The 17,060-nt window shown below is 36.9% G+C and overlaps 1 protein-coding gene across 2 annotated transcripts in view; it reads left to right on the top strand.

Annotated features, from left to right (window-relative positions):
• Positions 1 to 15,433, top strand: part of LOC123518884 (nuclear pore complex protein Nup107-like) — a 28,184-nt gene extending 12,751 nt beyond the window's left edge. For both annotated transcript variants that reach the window (XM_045279937.1, XM_045279938.1), the window contains exons 10-18: positions 685 to 930; positions 7,200 to 7,470; positions 7,788 to 7,984; positions 9,862 to 10,060; positions 10,786 to 10,905; positions 12,373 to 12,549; positions 13,119 to 13,313; positions 14,206 to 14,307; positions 14,932 to 15,433. In XM_045279937.1, the coding sequence (XP_045135872.1) occupies positions 685 to 930; positions 7,200 to 7,470; positions 7,788 to 7,984; positions 9,862 to 10,060; positions 10,786 to 10,905; positions 12,373 to 12,549; positions 13,119 to 13,313; positions 14,206 to 14,307; positions 14,932 to 15,036 (1,612 nt within the window). In that variant the 3' untranslated portion in view covers positions 15,037 to 15,433. The remainder of the gene's footprint in view (positions 1 to 684; positions 931 to 7,199; positions 7,471 to 7,787; positions 7,985 to 9,861; positions 10,061 to 10,785; positions 10,906 to 12,372; positions 12,550 to 13,118; positions 13,314 to 14,205; positions 14,308 to 14,931) is intronic.
• Positions 15,434 to 17,060: the final 1,627 nt, after the last annotated feature.

Here is a 17,060-nt window from a genome sequence, read left to right as displayed (position 1 = left end):
ATTTTTAGGCAACATTGCTGGTGTGTGGTACAGTTCTTTTTTCTTTGACATGATAAGCTAATAATAAAAAAGTGTAAAAAATGCAAACATTTCCAGTATTAGCTTATGTGTATAGCACATCCACCATTGAGAAAGCACAAGTGGTGACTGGCCTTGAGAGACGATGTTGACCAGTGTTTGGGTATTTGAGATGCCAAATAATTATTTATTTTTTAAAATTTTGTTACTTGTAAGGAATTGTCTATACATAGACCATGCTACAACTTAGTTTAGTAAAATAAGAACAAGCGTCAATATATAGACAATCCAACAAAAAGTCCCGTTTTTGAAATGTCTATTTATAGATCCTCTGCCGGGAAGGGTTAATTTTGAATTTTAAGTGAAGGGTGTGTGTGTGTGTGGTAAGTACATGTAGCTTTGTGTGAAGAAGGAGAGTTGTCTTTAGAGGGCAGGCTGTGACTGCCCCCTTGAGTTGCGAGACACAAAGGGAAATGTTCAGTGAGATCACAACTACCTTTAATAGAAAGACTTCAGGGCTATTAGATCTTGCTGGGAGTAAATTGTACTTTGGTAGTAACAGTATTGTCAATATAAATAGGAAAGCTTTCTTTTCCATCTTGTTTTATGAGTGTTGTATCTCCTTGTGGTCTTTGTGCATCATAATGCAAAGTTAATGTTTTGCAGAGATGTGTGGAAAGCTGTAGCATGGAGGATAGCCAGTGATGAGCGTTTAGTGGTGAATGAGCGTGCCATCTATGGGGCGCTGTGTGGCCACCTGCCAGCCATGCTACTAGCCTGTGACAAGTGGGAGGACACGCTGTGGGCATACACCCGCACCATGGTGGACCAGTGGGTGGAGGAGCAGCTCAGGGCAGCAACCACACATTTGCGCAGCCTCCATCCTTTACCTAAGGACTATCCTGAGGAGAAGTGAGTGTTATTTTTTTTAGATATTGTGAGAAGGTCCATGTGTTTGTGTAGACCAAGGACAGAGTTATTTTGATAAGCAAGTAACCTTCATGATTTTTCAAAAGTGGATCCATTAAGTAATTCCAGTTTTCTTAGGATGAAATAACAGATTTTACTTATGAATTTCCCATCAATAGATTCTATAGTTTCCATCAATGAAAATACTTAATTTTTTTCTCATTGTAATTGAAGAGACATAATCAAACATTAACAATGAATTGAATATTGTATAATGGTGAATTATATATTGGGGAGTACCTGTTCATATTTCATAGATTGGATTACAGGTTTCCCTTGTTTTACGAATGGGTTATGTTCTGGAAAACCAGATCGAATAATGAACAATTGAATAACAAACTTGAGGTTCAATAGGGTATAATATAATGGGAGAGTAACCTAGGCCTAACTTGTATTGAGAGATAGAGAACAATTTTCTGTGCTACCTAAGGAGGTAGTGTTATTGGCTCATTATTCTTTTTTTTATGCAGTGGTTTCTTCTATAGGCCTATATCCTCTGGTAAGAGGAGAAAATGAGCTTCAGTTAAGTTAGCAGGTGCCACTTGGCAGCGAGTCTGGTCATCAATCCACAACCTTAAGAATCTCTCCATTTCCTCCATTATTGGCTCCCTCTTCCTTGTTATCATCTTTGCCATTAACCCCTTTAACATGACATGTATTTTGCGTCATTGGGATGCTCGTGACACATCTGATGATGCACATAATGGATCATGGCTGCTTTCTGCTCAGATGGTGTATTTTCTTTCCTGGATACTGTATAAGATCCCTCAGAATGAAGGTCATATATAATACGATGGCATACTTGACTTTCATCATTATTACAAAGGTGTATGACCAGAGCTGAGCGCGTTACTGGTTATCGGGTAGTCCGGTACAGCGCCTCCGGACCTCGAAACGCAGGTAGTCTGTACCTGCACTTCCACACCTATAATTTTTTTCCCTCGGTCCGGTACCACACCTTCGCGCCTCCAGTACCGTACCAAAATTATTAATGCGCACCTGAAAAATCTTGTCTGCACCTCAAAAAAATATAACAAAATACAAGGCAATAATACATCAGACAGAGCTCCATATATATATATATATATATATATATATATATATATATATATATATATATATATATATATATATATATATATATATATATATATATATATATATATATATATATATATATATATATATATATATATATATATATATACGGTTAACTGCTGCTCACCAGGGAGTATGACGCTCCACAGGGTCCCCAACACCATATTTCACAGCAGCCGCAACACTCAGGTTCTTTCTGCTGAAAATGTGCAAACTCTAATAGACTGCTGTTCCCTCACGGTGTCACAGCTGCCCTGAGAAGTGACAAGATACTCCGCTCTCACTCGTGCCTACTAAGGATTTGGTAATGACACCAGCATGTACCAATCCCTTCCCTGAGCCTTGCACACCCAGCCCCTAGTAGTAGACAAATAATACTACAAAAATAGAGGTTGCCAGCAGTGTATAACTTCCCCCACTGCTAGGGAATCTCGTTAGCAACTCGTTCTCCTCCTACACCAAACCAAGTAGAATATATAGATGGTATATAAGTTATGTGTTATGGGCGAGGCCTTAATACTCCATAGAGAAACCGCCCACAAGGACAATTCCACCCACTTCTGTACGGGGTATTAATGCCTCTCCACACACCTTGTTCTCAGACTGTAAGTGCTCACAGACTGGGACAAGACGCGTGGTGTATATTACTATATTACTTAATGCAACAGATGCTTGCCAGCACCTGTCAAGACTGACTCCACGTGCTTACGGCTTACTACAAGACATGATGCGTATTCCATATCCGGTGGTATACACAAGCCCAGCTACCAACTCCGGGTGACAACCAGCCATGCAGGGAGTCAAGATACTCGTAGCTAACAGGTCGTACAGACGATTACTGTACGCCGACTGGGAGACAGCATGAAGCTTCCCACCAGACAACCAGTGTGTGTGGCTAAGGCCACTATACTTAATATACTACAGAAACTACACAAAAAGATGGTGGTGGCACACAGCTGCCCACCAAACCACATTGGTGACCACGGCCACCTAAGTACAACAATCGGGACGAGACAATACTGCGTCCCTCCATGTCGCCACTCAGCAAGAGGGGGCGAACGCAAAAACTTGGGAAATGCAGCCAAACCAGCTGCACTTTCCCTTGGAACAACAAACCCGTTGCTCCACACCGTCACGGCCTAACCAGCAGCAAACCAGCTACTCAAAAGGGAGGGCACAACTCCCAGACCAAGACTGTTGAGCACTCAGAACAGCCTAGCAACGCGTGTCTCAACCCTGCGCCAGAACCCAAGAGCGCACTTGTCTACCTCGGCTAAAGACTGGCTCGGTACTGGCGTTTTCTGCTAGGCACAACGAGATGGCGGGAACAGAAAAGGGGGAGGGTGGCCACACTACGGAACAGCCTGAGGCCCGTGCTAGGAGGCCGCCATACACACGAAATAATAAGAAATAAAAGGGAAATAAGGTGGTGCCCCTCACAATATATATATATATATATATATATATATATATATATATATATATATATATATATATATATATATATATATATATATATATACACAGTGGTACCTTGACATACAAATTCAATTAGTTCCATGACAATCGTTGTATGTCAAAAAATTATGTATCAAAAAATTTTTTCACATAGAAATTAATAGAATTAGAATTAATTCGTTCTAGTGGTACAAATTTATCCCCTAGAAAAAATGAACATGCTTTAAATACCAACCAAATATAGATTTAATTTAAGATAAATACAGTGTTTATTGTATGCATGATATAAATGTACTATATTGCCCAAAATAACAACTTAACCTGAAAACTCGGTACACATCGATAGACATTCATCATGCAAAACTCGGGCATGTAAATAGACGTTTAGGCATTTTTGGGCTATATTTTAGCTATTTTCTTCCCATTTTCTTTGCTTGTGAGCTGGCAACACTTATCAGGAGTAAACATATGCTATACATCACAGTGTCACCAACTCCCACGATGGATGGTGGGAGCGACAGTGATTTTATGGTGTCTGATTCCACCACCTCTCCCATGTGCCTTACTTCTACACCTCGGGTCTCTTGCCATGTTGCGGGGAGACAACTTTTGAATGAGAGTGGTATCAGAACAGGCGACAAGAGAGAGAGAGAGAGAGAGAGAGAGAGAGAGAGAGAGAGAGAGAGAGGATACAAGGGGCCTGTCTTCTATCGCTCTAAACAATGCCTCTGAACCCGATTGGACGCAAGGCCACGTACACCGATGATACCACCTCATTCAACCTGTGATATTTTGGTGACCATAGCATCTAGAGACTTCTGGTTATTTTGCATTGCTACTGTGGGCAGAACACCATTTGTACTCACTCATTTATTGAATTTCCAAGTGTAATCTATATGTGAATACAGGTTATTTTGTGTGTTTCTCGCCAAACCTGCCGAGTTAGCGCGAGTGAAAACTCGCAACTTCCCCGAGTTTTAGGGGTTAAACATGCATTCGTACTTACCGACGCTGTGACAGAACTTCGTATATGTAGTGCGGAGGAGGAACTGGCGAGTTACCCATTCCTTACTATTGGCACGCCACAAGACCTGGAGTTTCTCTTCTAACACCTTATGTGCTTTAAAGGCCCTGGGGTTCTCAGAATGATACACCAATAATAGTTTGACTTTACAGTTACTACTAGTGTTAGCGCACAGGGCCAAGTCATAGATACGCACATCGCGTTCATATTTTGCAATTATCTTGTGTTTCATATCTATTGTGAGACTCTTTTTAAGTTTCTTCTTTTTAGCCTCCTTATTTTTACTTTTGGGACCCTTGATCTTGAGTTCACAAAACTTAAGAAAAATGCACACTGCCGAGGAGCACAGAGTCCCCTTCAGCCATTTTGTTTGTGCTATCCTCTGTTTTGCTAGCGTGGGAACGAATTCTGGCAATTTACCACCAACATGGCCTTTACCAGTGCAGCAGTTGGTACCAGTGGGGGTAAGGACAATGGTGGTGGTGGATAGGACGAAAGTGGGCGAAGGAAATGGGTGGAAAAACGGGAGTTACAGCCTTTATGTCATGTCTTATTAGCTTTATTTATTGTTCATTGGTCTGTTTTGTGCATGTGTTCTAAAATGTGAAGGCAAAAGATTTTATTTCAGCTTGAAAGATGGTCTTTTAGAGGTCAAAAGAGGGACTTTGGTAATGACCAAAGACTGATTGAAGGATTTTTTAGGCAATTTATATGGTATAAAGAACTCGTGCTTGGCGAAATTCACATTTGGCGGTAGTTTCGCTAGACTAATTAATTCGCCAAGTGCAGGGGCTTACTGTATATATATATATATATATATATATATATATATATATATATATATATATATATATATATATATATATATATATATATATATATATATATATATATATATATATATATATATATATATATATATATATATATATATATATATATATATATATATATATATATATATATATATATATATATATATATATATATATATATATATATATATATATATATATATATATATATATATATATATATATATATATATATATATATATATATATATATATATATATATATATATATATATATATATATATATATATATATATATATATATATATATATATATATATATATATATATATATATATATATATATATATATATATATATATACTCAGAAAATAATCTTATTTTGCACTTAAAAATTTTTTATGACCAAGGTCAGTGTTCCTCCACTGCAAGATTTTTTTTTTTCCACTTGAAATCAGCATATATGATAACCTTAGCCACCCTCCATCATTATTAAGTGATGAAATTAAAGATAAATATAATTTATTTGACAAAACAAAATATACTTCTGTAGACAAAAATCATGCTAAAAACCTATCCTTGAAAATAGATTTTATGAATTTTAAACAGCTATTTGGACCAGAAGGGAAGTTTAAGCATCTTATAGTATATTTGAAGAACTTATAGAATAATTACATAGAAATACTTTAGCCTGTAGGCAACTGCACTCCTAGAAATACATGTTGAAAGCTAGTAAAAGGGGTACACCTTTACCATGTTAGCCTGTCTCTTGGTGGCACCCTTGGTGGTTACCAGGATACCTTTACAGTGTCCTACCTTGACAGATGCTTTATCCAAAATGGCAGGGAAAGCAAAGGTGTCCTTGGTAGAAGTTGACTTCATGTGGAGGAAAGAAAGATGTACTAATTCATCACCACCATATATTTCCATGTTAATCAGTCACTTTTTGTTATGTTTCTCCAAATATTTCAAAATATTCAGAATTTCAAGGATCGGTGTTCCCCTACATGTTTTTGATAGGTGTTTTCCCCCTCCGTATATTTTTTTCACAACAATGCCATGAGTGCTACTTTGAAAAGATGCACTTCATTTCACTTATTAACATATCAATATGTCTAAATCTTGTAATGAAACTGAACTTGAAACAATCATGTCATATTCACTGACGTGAAATACTACAAGAGAACCATGAAAATAAAATTAGACATCCAAAAAATCTATTTTTTTGCTTGGTAAGCACAGACTGGGTGTTGGTGGAAGCCTTTTGCTCGTATGTTGTTCATTGAGGATTGGCGTGATGTTGGTGGTGATTACCGGCATGAAATTTACAATATTTATCTTATTGAGTCAGTATTTACCCACATCACCCAATGTATGAATTTTAGTGAAATAAGAGTAGAAAAAAAAACTATTATTATTCTAATGTAACAGAGATGTTTTAAAGCTATGCACAAACTTTTCATTATTTTTTTCTAAAATTTTCCCAAAAAATGTGATCTTAAAAATGGATTGAAGTAAAAAAATGTTCTTGTTACATAAAAAATCATAGAGTGGCCTTTCGAACTTGTGAAGCATGTATTTCTATGAATAAAATTATAGGAAAAAAAGTTGTCTAATAAAGAAAAGGATGATCTCGAGGAAGTTGATGGATCTTTCCCGTAAATGTTTCCTTGGTAAAATATTTTAAATGTTTTCATTATTCAAACATAGAACAAGGTGGGAATTTGATGCATGGAAAACATGCTAGCAAAGTTCAGTTTTGACATTTCCTGTTTTTACTACCAAAGCCCTACATTCATAGTTCTCTTTCTTTCAGGCTAACTCTGAAAGCAGTATTTGAAGCAGTGGAACAGCGGATGAAAATTCAAAAGGAGCAAGGAAAGAATTTGTACTACCTTCTGCAGAAATATCTCATACTTGATGATATGGAGAGCCTGTTGCAGGAGGCTCATGTATGGCTGAATGATGGCATTGCTCCCCACCTGCTGCGCTGCCTCACACATGTTGTGCTTTTCTTGCGCAAGATTGGCCGCATCCCTCAGCAGCTAGAGCCTCATTGCATTGACATTCTGGAGGCCTGTGTCAAGGTCAGGATAGACTGGAGAGATGGTCTTAGTTTTGTTTACTTTTATGGAATTTTCATACCCTCCTCACTCAGGTTTTATAAAACTAGGTATGGGTATGCATTCATAGTTTTGCCCTCCTTGTGAGCCTTATAAATATTGCTTGAATTTGAAATAGTGGCAAAATTCTTGACTTTGAGATACAGCTTGGGATGTTCATGGACAGTTTATATGGTTAGGGTTGGGGAAGGTTTGTACATATGTTACAAGTTAACCACATGCAATGGGAACATACCCTGGTGTATGGTTCGATAGATAATTTGTTATATCTAAAATTTCAGGAAGCTATCGAACGGGGAGATGTGGAGCAGGTGGCTTGGTATACTTCTGTCCTGCCTCAGTGGCTACAGGTGGAATGGTATGCTCGCTTCCTTCATAACATTACTGATGACCACCATCGCCATCATGCTCTGCAGCTTGCATCCTCGGTGGGACTGGACACTCATGCCATCACCTCAGCTGTGGTGACCAACATCAGGTAAGAGTAGAGTTGATATTTTGTATACAGAGGTCCTCTTTTAGTGTGCATCTCCATTAATGTGTTTTCGGCTTTATGCGCACCCACACTTTGTTTCCATCACTCGTACAGTGTGCAAAATGTCCAACTTTATGCACACTTGGAGAAAGAAACTTTCGTTTGAGAGCAAAATATATTTTCAAAAAATATTTTGAAATAGATTAAGAAATTATATTTTAACAAAAATGATAATTAAATGTCAAAATGTAGAAATTAAACTTTATATAAGAAAGAACAAATGAGACAGTTCAATGCAGTTTATGTTTTGGTCCAGTCACATTATTCCAGCTTGCATGTTTCATATTATGATATTTTTTTACTACCCTTGCGAGCTCATTGTCTAGCCACTATATGTAAGTACAGTAGGCTCTCAATATTCATGAGTTCCACTTTTGTGAGGTTCGCGCATTCACGAGTTTCCAGCAGCACAAACATATTTACCAGAATTCAGTTAAGTTAACAGGTGCCACTGCAACAAGTCTAAACAACCAAAAGACTGATCTTGATGGTGATCTTGATGCTAAAGGTGGCTCAAAATTGCTTTCCAGCTTTCAGACAAAAAGTTACTGAAAACAACAATGCATAATTATCTGCAGATAAAGAAAGGAAACTAAAACATTTACATGAAAGAACCAGTTGTTGTGAGTGAAGAAAGAAAGAATTATTCTATCTAGCTCCAGTTGCAAAGGCTGTGCTAGAACCTTGAAACAACAGCTCTTGTAGAGGACAAACAAAAGAGAAAGGAAAAAAAAAAAAATCTTGTTCACTAATTATCCCTGCTTATAATGATAAGGAGTTTTGATGGGTGGTGGCTCCAGCATGGATGGCAATGCAGTCGCAGTGTGCTTGGTGTGTTTACATTATGGTGATTGGTTAAAAATCTGATAAATGAGCCCGCACAATGGAAATGATCGAGTGGACATAATTCATAACGATCAGAAAATTGAAATATTGAATAATAATGATGATGGCATTAAGAGGAAATGGTTTCAATTGGCAATCAGAATGTATTTCACAAGGAAGCTTGCTGGTAGCCCTATAGTCCCACCTGAACTTCAACCCAGTCACTAGACTCCTTATGCCATGCAGTTACACTCCTCATCATCTCCAGTTATTCATCATCAGTTACTGCATGGCTAACTGTCATCACGATCATCATCACAAGTAATAATGCACTGAAACTTATGCGAGTGTTGAGTGTTTAGTTTTTTTACATGCTTTTATTATGTTTTTAAACCATGACATATGCAATCTTTTGGGGGTTTTGTGAGTTATTAGGTTTATTTGATGAAGGAAACATTATCATTAGGTAAAGGAAACCCTAATATTAGGTAAAGGAAACCCTATTGTTATGTTAAGTAAACATTATTCTTATATATGTACATGTAATTTGAGCACCAAACATTTATGAATTTTCAACTTTCAAGCTTTGTTGTATGTGGAATAATAATGTTTTGTGTTTCAGGAATGATTGATTTTGGGGGCAGTTATGAGGGGGGATGTCAGGGGTCAGTCTTGGTGGGTCCCGGTCCCAATCTTATTTATAACATAAAATTCTATTATTCAATTAGTGTGTTTTCGATATGTGCGCACATTTTCTCGGTCCCTTTCCCGCGCATTAAGGGAGGACTCCTGTAATTGTATTGCTTTTTAGCTTTGAAGGTTACACCAAGATGCAAAGTATTTCAAGTTATTTTTCAAGTGAAGAGATGAGATGAATTTGAACTAGAATGGCCTGGAGTTGACAGACAGTGGGCAGAGATGAAAGGGAGATAGAGAGAGACCTTTGTCCTGGTAGCTATGCAGTTTTAGAGACTGATGATGTGAAATTCTTGCAGGTTGTCTTCCAGTGGCCGTGATCCTGACAGTGATGTCGTGTCAGAAACTACAGCCGAGGACCGGGTTAAGATCAGTGCCATCGATTGGCTGTTGTATGACCCACAGCAGCGGTCCGAGGCTCTCCGTCAGGCTAATGCTCTCATGCGTACCTTCCTTGTCTCACGCAAGATTGGAGCCACTCGGGTGCTGTTCAACAAGGTAAGAGTTATTATTTAACTTCACATTGTTCCTATATACAAGAGTGAATGAGAGTATTACTAGGTATGGGTGAATTAAGGGACCAAAAGTGAAAGTTGATCTTTTCTTATCCCAGGAATTTATATTTGATATTAGAGTGTGTTAGGACACTTTGATTTCTTAAATTGTGCATAAAAGTGTGTTTATTCTGATGGAAAGGTACATGTAGGTTATGGTAGTAGATATTTTTAAGAAGTGGGAATGCTGTTCTGAAGGTTTCCAAAATCAAGTGAAGAGGTAAAGTATTCATATTATAACTAATGTTTTTATAAAACATGTTTTGAGTAAGTATATTATATAATTTGAGTTTTCTTGATTTGGAAAATGGACATGCATTTATAAAATATGGTTTGATTTTTTTTGAAAATTTTTTGGTAATTATTAAAAGTGAAGAATTTATTGCATTGTATATGCATATTGAAAGAGAAAATATTGGAATATTGGTTTCTTAAAGATATCTATATGTAATCCATAATTAATCTCTCTCTCTCTCTCTCTCTCTCTCTCTCTCTCTCTCTCTCTCTCTCTCTCTCTCTCTCTCTCTCTCTCTCTCTCTCTCTCTCTCTCTCTCTCTCTCTCTCTCTCTCTCTCTCTCTCTCTCTCTCTCTCTCTCTCTCTCTCTCTCTCTCTCTCTCTCTTTTGTTAGTACAAATGATTAATTTTGCTAATGATGTTTTGTGTTGCAGCTCCCTAGTGACTCTGTGAATATCATCATAAAGGAATATGAAGCAGAGACGGGCAAAGCAGAAGTCCCATCACACTCTGAAAACATCGTCAGAGAATACTTTTGCATTCGCACTTTCCTGGTAAGAAATGTGCTTTCAATGTGTTTTGAAATAGTGATGTCTATAGGTATGTAATTTGGAGCATTTAGTTCCATGGCAATCTTTCAATATTGTATGTTGTTTATGATGTTTTGGAATGGCAATAATTGTACATATCTGAACTTCTAACACTTGTTTCTTGGCTTAGTTTTTTAAGTGCTTTATGTTACTTAGTGTTTTGAAGGAAATAAGTGTCTTGTAAACCATTTACGCTATCCTCCCAAGTTGTATGCTATTCAGTTTTTGTGATACGTCAAGTTTGATATGAGTTCTAAATTCTTACCAGCCTGACTTTGTCGCATTACAGATTTTGTGCTTTTACCACATAAAGATCATGTTTTTCTACAATAGATATCATGCACACTGCCATAACACTTGTCACCAGCTTGCATGCAAAAGAGCTGGTCTCACATTGTTTATTTACTTTCAGGAAACAAACTGATATCTTCAAGGCATATTACATTGAAATCACAAACATTTTATTGACATATTTCAAGAAAACAAACTATATGATTCTAGTGCAAGTTCTAGAATGTAGTCCAGTTCAACCTCAACAAACTCAATAAACTGAGATATTTCTAGCATCCTCCATAAAACCTTCTTTGGCTCTTCTTCATCCTCACTGCCCTCCAATAGTCAGACCACATCTTGATTATGTTGTACATTTCTAGTCTCCACATTATAGGAAAGATATAAGTATTAGAGTCAGTGCAAAGAAAAATGTTTAAAAAGGTACAGGGGATGACAAATATTTCCTATGAAGCGAGACTGAAGAAGCTAAATTTGCATTCCTTAGAGAGATGTAGGTTAAGAGGGGACCTGATAGAAGCATTTCAGTGGTATAAGGCTTATAACAAAGAGCACATGAGTGAAGTTTTTAGGATCAGTAGCAGGAATAGAACCAAAAATAATGGGTTTAAGCTTGAGAAATTCAGGTTTAGGAGAGAAATCGGAAAGAACTGATTTTCAAAGAGTGTTTGATGAATGAAACAGACTCAGTGGTCATGATGTTAGTGCTGAGTCAGTAGGGAGCTTTAAAAGAAGGTTAGATAAATCTATGGATGGGGATGATAGATGGAATTAGATATCTTTGCTTATACAGGGACGGCCACATGTAGGCCTGATGACCTCTTGTAGCTTCCCTCTTTTCTTATGTTCTTATGTAAAAACACAGTGGAAGGACAAACATGGCAATGTGGACACATTAGGCTTACTTACTTTCATAATCTTATCACTTAATTTTTTAATTTTTCTATATATTTATTTGTTTTATTATTTTTATTTTTAATTTTTGGTGTATGAGAGAAAAGTAAAAAAAAAAAAAGAATTGTAATAACTTTCTCCAGAAGATTACTATAGAAAAAGAAATGTATTCAGATAAATAGACCAATTTGATTATGATATCTTTCTGCAGACCATTTTGAACATTAATATCATGTATCTTTCCAGGATGCACAGGACTCTTTCACAGACTGGTTTGACCACTACCACCAGAAGAGACCCACTGCTCCCAAGAAGTGTTCCCAGAATGCAACATTTGCCCAACAGGTGGCATATGAACAAGCAGAGCAGCAGTACAAAGGAGAGATGGAGCGCTGGAAACAAACTCTTAACCTCATCACCACGGTGGGTAGAGGAAGTTTAGGGTTTTTATGGTAAAAGAAAAGAAAGACATGTAATGTTAAGAGAAGATTGAAGAGGCACATAGAGATAACCTATTGTGAGATGTAATTTTTTATTTTAGGATGGTGTATAGGAATGTAGTATTTGAATATTATAGCTACATATGAGTTTTCTTTTGTAATTGGTCCTTAGAACTTCTACATTTCTTTATTTGAAGTAGGAGAATAATAACTCTTGTAAAAACTAATAGTCCAAATTGCTATGCAAATATGGGGCATCATTAATTTGTAAATAAAGAAAACAAAGTAAATGACTCTACCTACCTAGTTTGCCACATTGAACCATTGTGTCATGAAAGTTAAAGAAAATGTAATGTGAAAAGGAAAAATGCTGATACATTGAACAGTTACTAGTAGTTCATTCAGTCATTAGTTCTTAATTTTTATAGCAGTCGTTTAGTCATTACTGCTTCATACCATGACAAAAAGTGATGGGTACTTATCCATTGCTGTCAGTGGTGGCACAGACTCATCACATCCAGTATTGTTATTGTTGCTCACATACCCAACCAGACTGCCTGTGACCGGCTGTACAATGTGCTGCTGTTCCCTGATGGAGGCTGGCTGGTGGACACAAACCTTGAGGAGCAGGAACAGGATCCAGCAGGAACCAGTGCACAAGAGGGGAGTGCTGAGGGCCAGGCAGAAACTGCAGAGCCCAACCGTTCCCACCACCTTAGTGTACTGCGGTCCATCTACATCCCTCAGGTAGGTCTTTAGGGGCTCTATCCTCAGTGACAGTGCATCTTGCTTCATAAATCATATTCAGGCTTAACAAGAAATAGGTACTGTGGGTATAATGAAAAATCTTACTCTTGTATGGTTGATTCAATGTTCAATTTTATGATAGCAGATTGGAAGGCATATATGGCATATCTGTTCAAGACATATTTTGCTACATAGCTTAATAGCATTTATCTATTGGTGAAGGGGATAAAGGCGCTAATTATGATGAAGAAGAATATGAATATGGTTGTAGAAGATGAAATAGCCTTTTTAGCTTGTATGGTTTTTACACTTCTAATTTTGTATTTGATAATTATTTTCACTGAAATTTCTTATGAGTGGATTGGCAGCATTACATCAGTGTTTCCTTCCTGCTTCTCATTCCGTCGTTACACTCGCACTCATGACCCAAACCTTAGGATTTTGGAATGATTGTTTTGTACTTCATGCATATTGTTAGTAAAAGCTGTGTAGAAAATGGTGCCCAACTCACTCTGGGTAATTTCTATATTTTTGGTACACCAGAAAGAAACTGGAATTTTTTTTAATGTGACTCACCACATATGGAAACAGGTGATTATTTAGGTACTTAATTTATAGATAATACATTGTAAAGACATAGATAATGGTGTGAATTCTTGGAGTTACTGTCGGGATAATTGACATGTATTAATATGACAGAAAAAGAGAGATAAGAGATGGAGAGAAGTGACAAACTCAGAGAGACAAATAAAGTAAGACCCATAAGTATATAGAAGGTACATAGTTTGGAAAATATACATATACACATAAAGTTACATGTTGAAGTAATTAGAAGCATTGAAAGCATTCTCTCACAACTGATTATAAGCATTTATCCCCTTTTTTTTCACAGGTTGCATCTTTGCTTCAAAATATTCTTCATGCCACAGAAAAGTACAAAGAATGTCTACAATTAGCTGATTTGATTGCTTCAGAACAGTACCAGTTATATAAGGTAAGAATTGTAGTGCTATGTTATTGTGCTGCATACAGTGAGTGAATCAAAAACAGAGTAATAATCATCTCAATCTATAGAAAGAATTATATTTTTTTTATTATTTATATATTTTTATTTATTTTATTTATGGCACACCAAGCAAGGATAACAAACCTGCAATAAAAGAAAAATGACCCTCTAAGGTGTTGGTTGCTGAAGATCAAAAGCAGAGTAAAAGATTACAGGATAAGTGTCTTGAAACCTTCCTTTTGAAGGAGTTCAAATCAAAGGAAGGTGGAAATACAGAAGCCGGCAGGGAGTTCCATAGTTTACCAGAGAAAGGAATGAATGACTAAGAATATTGATTAATGAATAAGAGAAGTGGGCAGAATAAGGCTGAGAGAAAGAAGAAAGTCTTGTACGTATGTAGCTTGACCCGGGAGATGGAGAGGCATATGGTTGTAAGATGAGAAGAGTAGTTAGCATGAAAATAGATGCGATGAAGAGAGTGTTGGAAAAAAGATGGAGCAAAGGATAATAATTTTGCATCTGAGTTTTCTTAGTAAATTATTGAATTTATGACTTATTATTAATTAATTGATTAATTAATCAATTAATTGATTTTTGTATTAATTTTTACAGGCATTTGGGAGATGTGAACTACAAAGATTTTTATTGAAATTACAAGAGACATCCAGAGAACTCCTAGACCAGAATTGTGATGCATTGGGCTACCCTCTGCATTAAAGCTGTTTTATTTTTACCTGGCAGATCTTGTCACTAGACCTTGTGACTTTACATTTTAGAAAATGGAGAGCTCTTGATCCTCAAAACTCAAGCTGTGCCAGTGTTTATAGAGCTTTAGTATTTCCTGTGATGACACCTCTGGACGGGACTCTTGTAGACTGAATTATCATTTTGTCTTGATGATATCGTACATTGCAGAGATTTGGGCAGATCATGTTGGAAGAAGTGTTGAACAGAAACTATGAAATTATTGTTCTTTTTTTATATCATGAAAAGCAGTTTTGTGTTGAGTGATTTTTTATATGTTATTTGTTCAATTTTATTAGTGAATAAGCAGTTATGTACTGCATATACTTGTAAAATATTCCATAGTTTTAATAAAGTTTTGTAGTCAACATTCTCAGTATTATTTTAAACATTACTATTTTGTATTTGTAAGCTCACAATGAGAGTTCACACTTTTCTAACCATCTTGTCTGCATCTGTTTCCATTAGAGAGATGCAGTGAGAGACTAGAGTGTGCTACTGCTCATGGTTGATGATTAATTCTCCACCCCTACTGATTTATTAAGGCTAAGGTGTGAAGGAATGTGTGGAGATGTAATTGTGTTTAGGGATGTGTGGTATCTTCTCTTGGTTATCTTCCTTTTCAAAGAAATGTTATGTGAATATTGACTTTAAACATTTGCTGCTTCTAGATTAACATTACTCCAAATAAGGTAATTAGCTGCTACTTCATTTGGAATACATTTCCTTGTTAACTTGACAGATATGGCTGTTCAGCCACCTACTAAGCGTTTCAGAGAGTGAGGGCACGTTTTTCTAGAATAACTTTGTAAGGAACACGCATATCATTATGAAATTTTGCCACAGTGTACCAGTGTACTTGACACCCTCCCCGAATATCCCAATGTGTCAAGAATCGTCAACAGTATATATAATAATGGCACTTCTCCCTATAAAAACAGGAGAAAGTCACTTATCCCTCACGAAGAAACGGACAAGTGGTGAGAAATGGTGACGTAGTACTATCTGTGACGTAGTAACAAGCTCCATCCACATAGTCCCTCCCCCTGCTGTTACTCTCCCTCTCTTCCATCCCCCTCCCCATATTTCGCTCTCTTCCTCCCCTCCCCTCCCTTCCCCTCCCTTCCCCTCCCCGTCTATGTATTCCCCTACCTCCTCTCTCTCTCTCTCTCTCTCTCTCTCTACGTCACCATTTCTCACCACTTGTCCGTTTTTTCGTGAGGGATAAGTGACATTCTCCTATTTTTATAGGGAGCAGTACCATTATTATATACTGTTTACGATTCATGACACATTGAGATATTAGGGGAGGGTATCAAATACACTCTGACAAAATTTCATAATGATATGCTTGTTCCTTACAAAGTTATTCTAGAAAAACGTGCCCTCAAACTCTGAAACGCTTAGTAGATAATTCTAATTTCCCCAGTAATTGAGTAAATAAATATGTAAAACAATAGATGGAAGTACGAAGCATAGCTAATTTGAACGAGCCCTCAAGGAATGATCTTATATAAAAAAAATGTGAAACATTCTCAAGCAAATAATAATAATAATTTACGAAACGCATTTCATTATTGTCATTTGTGGATGGCTATCAATAAATAACTATGTGATAGTTCACACTGGCCAACTGGGAGATTGCGCTGCTTGCAGACTTTAGACCTGTGTTGATCGTTGGTGAGCGGGAGTACTGTGAGAAATCTTATAACGTGGCAACTCTAGAAACACGCAGGGTTACGAACATGTGGTTTTGTAGGGCTAGTTATGCAATTGTACTGGTAGTGGTGGTGATGGCGTGTTTTCTGTGGTAGAAGTGAAGGGTTTGGTGGTGACGAAGCCACACCAGTGATGGTAGTGCGGTGAAGATTGTAATGTATTGGTCATGAGAATATCATTAGTGGTAGTAATGGTGTGGTGGAGACTGAAGGTGTGGCATATTATTATGTTATGGTGGCGTGGTTATGCGCTGTGATATTGACGAAGACATTCTAGCA

This window comes from Portunus trituberculatus, chromosome 44 (assembly GCF_017591435.1).
Source record: "Portunus trituberculatus isolate SZX2019 chromosome 44, ASM1759143v1, whole genome shotgun sequence".
NCBI classification, from domain to species: Eukaryota; Metazoa; Arthropoda; class Malacostraca; order Decapoda; family Portunidae; genus Portunus; species Portunus trituberculatus.
The sequence above is the reverse complement of the archived record's forward strand: the minus strand, read 5'-3'. Positions and strand labels throughout refer to the sequence as shown.